The sequence below is a fragment of the Sinocyclocheilus grahami genome, unplaced genomic scaffold (genome assembly GCF_001515645.1).
Source record: "Sinocyclocheilus grahami isolate Dianchi unplaced genomic scaffold, SAMN03320097.WGS_v1.1 scaffold2393.1, whole genome shotgun sequence".
Lineage (NCBI taxonomy): Eukaryota > Metazoa > Chordata > Actinopteri > Cypriniformes > Cyprinidae > Sinocyclocheilus > Sinocyclocheilus grahami.
The window spans coordinates 35,693-43,082 of record NW_015507572.1 but is presented as its reverse complement, the minus strand read 5'-3'; the positions used below and the strand labels follow the sequence as shown (position 1 = coordinate 43,082).

General features: G+C 39.4%; 1 protein-coding gene across 1 annotated transcript; it reads right to left on the bottom strand.

The window, feature by feature from the left end:
- Window positions 1-5,187: 5,187 nt before the first annotated feature.
- On the bottom strand, window positions 5,188-6,518 carry LOC107574930 (macrophage mannose receptor 1-like). Its single transcript, XM_016261353.1, has one exon. It carries the CDS (start codon window positions 5,926-5,928, stop codon window positions 5,188-5,190), a length of 741 nt encoding a protein of 246 aa, XP_016116839.1. The 5' UTR covers window positions 5,929-6,518.
- Between the last annotated feature and the right edge of the window lie 872 nt (window positions 6,519-7,390).

The window sequence follows — 7,390 nt, the reverse complement described above, 5'->3', positions numbered from 1 at the left end:
TGGCGAGCTCTGCCTTTGTAGCCTAAATGTACAACTACAATGTACAATGTAAAACTACATCTAGTTTAATTAAGACTGTGTGAGAGGCAGTGAACTAGAGTACTATTATACTGCACAATGATTTTACCAGAAGAACCAGCAGGTATCATCTGATATATTTAAACAACAGTTCAAGGTACATTTTAGTATTAATTTTTTTGAACACGGATAAAGTATCACAAAGAGATGAGAGTAGCTTTCATGGCACACAACATAGAATGTCTCAAAACACTGAAAAACAATAATCTAAACTGTAAATCCAAATTGTAATCAGCATTTATTACACTCAATAATAACCTTTCACAATTAAGGTAATTCATCTTTTTTGTTTTATAGTTTAAATCTGGCCATGTAAAATTCATTCTTATAGAGTTAAACTAAACTCCAGGCTACTGTTTGTGTTGTCACATTTTCTAGAGATATATTAGCAGTTAACTTTAAAATAGAGTAGAAAAAATAACTCCACACATAGTCAAAAGTGTTATTTATGTGCAAGACTGGTGTGGTGTGATTAACCTTTACTAATTCAGCTCTTCATTTTGGTTCCTCTTTATTTCATATACTTTGTGGAGATAAATGCAACACTGAAAGCAATTATTCCATACACTGAAATAACTGTTGAGTTAGTAAAAAACTAGTCATTCCTTGAAGCCTGAAAGGTAACTTATAACATTTAAATCCGGTTAAATATTAATGAAGAAAAAGGCAACTTTTAAACATGTTGTCACGATTCACTGCTGGAAGAAACAATGGAGACGGGGATAAAATAAACGGTATTTAATTAGAGAATCACAGGGGTAAATACACATCAGGAACAGGGGTAAACACACTCAATCCAACATGTAGACCCGACAAACACCGACTGCACAGACTGGGGCTAAATACACAGGATAACGAGGGACAAGATGAGACACACCTGCCATCAATGAACAATCAACGTGAGGGAGAAACTGGGTTACAGGGAGCACAGGTCTGACATTTCGCCCCCCTCCTAGAAGGCACGTCCTCTCGCTGTAGAAACAACAGAGGGAGGGAACTTGGGAGGAGGCTCAGGAGGAAGACGGACACCCGGGAGGAAGCCAGCAGACAGAGTCCAGGGAGGTGATGAAGGAGGGAGGAGCCAGGGCGGAGACAGGAGGGACTTGGAGCAGGCAGTGCCAGGGGGGACCCAGGCCACAGCCATGATAACGACCCACACTGGAGCCGACGGAGGGAGGAGCCGACGGAGGAGGAAGGGCTGACGACTCCATGGGGCCAACCGACTGTGGCGGAGCAGGTGGCCGAGTGGGCCCGAGGCAGAGACAGAGAGTCGATGAGCCAGGGCAACGGGGAGAATCCGGAGGGCCAAGGCGGAGCAGATGGCGGGGAACCAGAAGGCCGCGGTGGAGCCGGAGTGACAGAGGACTGAGGAGGAGCCGAAGGGAAGGAGGAGCCTGACAGAGCCGGAAGGACAGAGGGACGAGATGCAGCCGGAGGAGTGGAGTCCTGAGGCGACGGATAATCGATGACAGACTAAGGCGGAGCCAGAGGAACGAGGGAGCCCAGTGGAGCCAGTGGACTGATGGGCCACAGCGGAGAGGAGGGAGCTTGGAGTCATGGTGGAGCTGACGGGCCGAGGCGGAGTCCGGGATTCAGAGGCTGGAGGCGGAGACAGGGGATCCTCCAGCCACGGGGACGATGGAGGATGGCAGACCCGCGGAGCTCACAACATACAGATGGTGGGCTCAGGGCGAGCAGAGGGGCTGCCAGATGACGGCGGCAGTCTGACGTCACAGGCTCGGGCTCCGGGGCGATCCTCAGCTCTCTCTGGTGATGGCTCGTTGGTTGCAGCTGGCTCTCCGTCATCGGTGGGCTCCGGCTTAAGCTCAGCGCAGCGGGGAGATGGTGGGCTGGGCTCTGGGTCTGGCTGTGCTCTAGATCGGAGATAGACTCTCTCCAGACACTAGGGATGGAACGATTAACCGCGAGCCGGTTGAAAATCGATTTAAATATGTGACAATTCAAATCGGTTGAGATGCTAAACAAATCGCGATTCAATTAGGGGTAGGAGTTTATATGAATGTATGTCTGAGGGGAACTTACTGTCTTTAGAAAAGTTTAGATGTTTTTTTTTTCTTTTCCTCTTGCCTCTGTATAATGCATGTTAAAGTTCATAAGTGCAGCGCTGCTTTGTTTACAGCAGAAACCAAGGAAACGCTTTAAGTGCCACCTGCTGGCAGAGAGTGAATCTGGGTCTCATTCAGCTCGTCTGCTGTTTCTGTTTCATGCAGATATTTTTAATGCATAGCTTCACAAAACTGAAGTCAAACCATTCTGTTTTTGCTTAAAATTTTGAAATTATACAATATAATTTGTAATATAATGTAATTTGGTTGCCTCTCATTTTAAATGTAAAGAGCACAGACAAAGACTTATTTTGTTTATATGAAGATATTTATTTTATTTGTGCTACAAACATGCTTTTAGTCCCAGTGTCCTCATGTGAGGACATGTATGAAATCAACCTCCTGTTTCGTAACAGAAAGTCATATTTTGATTTGAAACCCCATAACATTTTCCTGAGATGTTGATTTATGACACACAGTTTAAAAATTTGTCAGATTTAAATGATAATTACAAAATATTATCATATTTCCATAAGAGTGTCACTAAATTAATTTCAGACATTTTTGAAGACCAAGGAGAGGGAGTGGTCATGATGAAACATCCAAACATTTAGTATCTCTGGAAAGCCCTGAATGTGCTCTGCACAGTACATCCAGAATTAAAACTGTGGCATGTACAGTCTCAGAGAAATTCAAAATATAATGTCCTCATATGAGCCCGCGGGGTCTTAAGAGGTTAATTATCATTCTTGTTTATCCAAATCATTTAGCATTCAAAAACTTAAAACCCAGTTACCTTTCTACTTGCATTTTTTTTTCCATTATTTGTGTTATACAGCAGTTTGGTATGATGCACTTAAGAGAGCTTTTAAACACGGCTATTAACACTTGCACAAAACAGCTGCAATTCGAACACCTCATACAGCATTCATTCATTTTCTGGGATATTCAGTAAAACAAAAACTGTCAACACATCTGTCCGTTCTTGTTTTATTTTGATGTAGCGGTTAAGGCCATGTCCACACGTACACGGGTATTTTTATAAACTGAGTTTTTCCTTCTTCCGTTTTTAAAAAAATCTCCGTCCACATGAAAACGCAATCGCATGCTATGAATCACTGTCAAGAGCATGCCAAACCAACAGGTGGGCATATAATCTCAACCGTAAATCCATGTTGGCCAATCAGAAGCCTGAAAAAGTTTCCAGTAGGCGGAGATAACAGAGCAGGCGCCGCCGTCACAAGCCAAAAACTCTGGTTTCGCTGTCTACACAATAACACTGCAACCGGAGTTTTTTTAAATCTTCACCCAGGCAGGCGTTTTCAAAAATGTTTGGTTTCAGTGACCTGGTGCTGCGTTTGCGTGTGGACGAACGGCCTAACCGCGTAGAAAAAGCTGCAGTTTTAAAAATAACTGCGTTCGTGTGGACAGGGCCAAAAAATATATATTTTTATAGATGGTATAAATCAGGAATCCTCAAATCTGGCCCACGAGATCCACTTTCCTGCAGAGTTTAGCTCTAACCCTAATCAAACACACCTGAGCAAGCTAATCAGTGTCTTCAGGATCATTAGAAAATCACAGGTAGGTGAGTTTGATCAGGGTTGGAGCTAAACTCTGCAGCACATTGGCCCTCCAGGACAAGATTTGAGGAACCCTGGTATAAATCATAACCTTCTTCTGTATTCCTTGAAAATTGTGTTGAGATTTGTGGATTGGCCTGAGTTAGCTACTACTTCATGTGAGTAAATAAACATTTATTTGACTAAATAATTGTAAAGTATGGTGTGCCACAAGGCTCAGTTTTATGTCCTATGTTGTTCTCTAGACAAGAAGTTCCCAGCCATGTTTCCAGGAGAACCCACAGCTGCGAGTATCTGCCATACACTGTTTGCATCCCTCCTATTTATTAGAAATAATTGTAACTATTATAATAATTTGACAAGAAATTATAATTAATACACTCAAATGATGGGTTATTTTTTATTATTATTTTTATACAGGTGCTAGGTCGTTTTTGTGTAGCTGCTGGGTCAGATTTACTGACAATTGCTGCCATCTTAGCAACTTGATTTTTGCTTGATTTAGCAACTTTTCAAACCTCAGCTGCATCCAAAAGATTAAAAAAAAAAAAAAAAGCCTTTGAACGATGCATTCCAAGTTTGAACAGCATCAAGGCATGTCCGAATTTAATGTTAGCTTCACTTCCTGTCTCCTGAGATATCTTTATCTGATCGATTTTTGAAGGCAGCACAGATGTATCCTTTGCTGTCTTTGATATCACACAATCCCCTGCATTCAGTTAAAACAATTGAGGTAAATAAAAAAGGCTTCTATAAGTTGCAGCTGAAGGTTAGTCTGTGTGTTTGTAAATGTAATGTAGGGTTTTGACCAACTTTTTCAATTTTTGAGTTTCTTTCTCATCTACCGAAACATCACAATATTCCATGTAAAACTGCTTTGAATAATGGAATATTGTGTATATGTGTTATGTTTTACATATAATAATATTTCAGTATTATAACATAGTGTCATATTTTAATTGTTAAATGATGACCAGTTGATACTGATATCAGTGTTCATACTGAGAATAAGAATAAAAAAAAACTGTACCCTTAATTCTTACCATTTTTAATGTTGAAAATGTATTACAGTTATATTTATTATTATTATATTTCGATACTCTTATAATGTATACAACTAAGCTATTCTACCTACATGTAGATTATGTTCTGGTCTATATTATATTCATTCCTTCTATTAGTTATGATCCAGATGTGTGCAGACTGCTTATGAGTGAAGTTTATATCAAGTGGAGATGAATTACTGTCTTGTTTCTGATGGACTCTATAATCAGGAGAAGATGAGAGGGTAAGTTTAGCATCAAACGCCAATTTGCACATAAACAGTTTTGTATGTTTGTTTTAAACACCAAATTCACAGTTAACACAAAGTCTGAACTGTTCTTAAGACAAGGGCATCTTTATTTAAGAAAACATTACCTTTTTTCTTTTTCATGAATTGATTTGTTTCATTGTACTTTCTACTGACAAACAAAGCTGAGCTTCTCCTCACAGTTTCTGTGTGTCCAAAGCTTTGTTTGCTTGTCCAGGGCTCCACAACGAAGGTCTCTGTCAGGACACTGGGGCAGTCTCCTCTGATACCAGGCTATGTTGTCAAGATCATCTCCATTGACCCAGAACCAGTCCCCTGCTAGAAAGCGCAGACCAGTCCACACATATTCTGTTTCAGTCCTTGTCATTTCCGGTAAAGCAGAATGCATCCTGTTTATTGTGCTCAGACTTGCCAGATCATTATAATGAGTCCTGCAGTATTCCAGAGCTCCATCCCAGGTCTCTTTCTGACGCACCAGAAGAAACTCTGATACGGTCATACAGAAAAAGGCATATTTAGCAGTGCATTCTGCATCATGTAGTTTCTTAAGACCTTTGTGTATAAAAGCACAGCCATCAATTTTATCTGGTTGATCAGTATCCCAGCTAATTTGTGTTGCAATTTCACCTCCAGACCACTTCCAGACTCCTGATTCTGTATAGAGTCCAACCCAGGCATCATAAGATTCATTAACTGCATATTCCAAAAATTGCTGTTGCTCGTTGTCATTGGTAAAGGTGGAGAAGACATGAAAATTAGTTTTGCAGTAGTTATTTGCAGAATCCCATGTCTTCTCATCTTTCACAAAGAAATGTTGCTTAATGAGACCAGAGGAGAGTCCGTAGAGCTCCATGACTAGCAGCACAGCAAGTGTTGTCTTCATCTTCATTGAGTGAAGAGGTTCTCTCAGTTGATGACAGAATTGTACACGATGACACTGACTCTCTCTTACTTAAACTGATATACAGACAATGACAAATGAGTGTGATGGTGTGACCAATCACAGCACATCTTTACAGACAGAGCAAACAGAACAGGTGCATTTAACCAGTCATAATATTTCTAAGAAACTGGGGACAGGCAAATATGGCATGAAACATGGATTTTACCTCAATGCACTTAAAACAAGTTAAACAATTCTTTCAAGATTTTTCACAATTTCATTGTGCTCAGTCAATTTACTTAATCCGTTTGAGCTGTGATTACATAAGTGATTGTTGTTGCTGGTTAAAAGTAGCAAACATGGAAAAAGATGACAACTTTTCATCATGCTTTGCGTGAAACTGGATAGGGAGAATAAATGCTAAAATAAAGTGTTATTTTAAGCATAATTTTAGCAAGATGGAAAAAAATGGGCAGACCTGTTCATGTTTAATGTTCTTGAATGAGTTTCTTTTATGAACCCACATGCTAACAAGAACACAGTTTGCCATAATGAAAACAACCACTGTGGAAATGCCTTGACTGTAACAAGTATAATTTTCTGCCATCATCAAACATACAGTATGTGTAAAATGTTTTATTTGGCTTGCTAATGTGTTAAATCTTTACTTCAAAATAACGTTATTTAAGTCAAGTTTAAATTATTTAGGTTAACTTAAGTTTGAGTGTGTGCTTCCCAGATTTGGTTCTCATCTAAACAATATACAAAAACAGTTTGTTTTTTATTTGCTCTGCTATACCCCTTAAAAATGGCTACCAATTAACCAAGCATGGATGATAACATCCATTGCCTGGATTCAGTTCAAAAGGTGAAATGTTAGGTGCATATAGTTTTAAAGTAAATTTTACACACAACTACACGGAATAATAAAGAAATATTTATTACTATCTTTGACCAAATAAATGCAAACTCCACCAACTGACAGCCCAGTTGTAAGAAAAGAAAGAAAAAGAAAGAAAGAAAGAATAAAAATCTGTCTAAAGTCTAAAATCTGTCATAGTCATAAAGTTACTTTCACTTATGTCATCAGACCAAATGGATTGTTGTTTAGAAATGGAAATCAGAATTAGTAAAACAAATCTTTAATAGCATTTAAAGGCTAAAAGGCTAAAAGCATTTGCCTTTGAGAATAATGGAGCAGAATGCAAACATTTAATGCAAACATTCACTGCTAAGTAAATGCACAGATGCTGAACTCTCAGCCAAGGGCTCAATCAGCTGCCTAAATATTTGAAAATAACTACATTTACCTTTATTTCTTCCTTTAGCCACAGCAACTTACAAACGAGAATAATAAAAGAAGGAATTAATCTAAGGGAGACAAATAGTGCTGCCAGGGCAAGTGTACAATAGCGGTACAATAGAGCAGAAGTGCAAAAACTACAACACATTACACATACACAGGAAA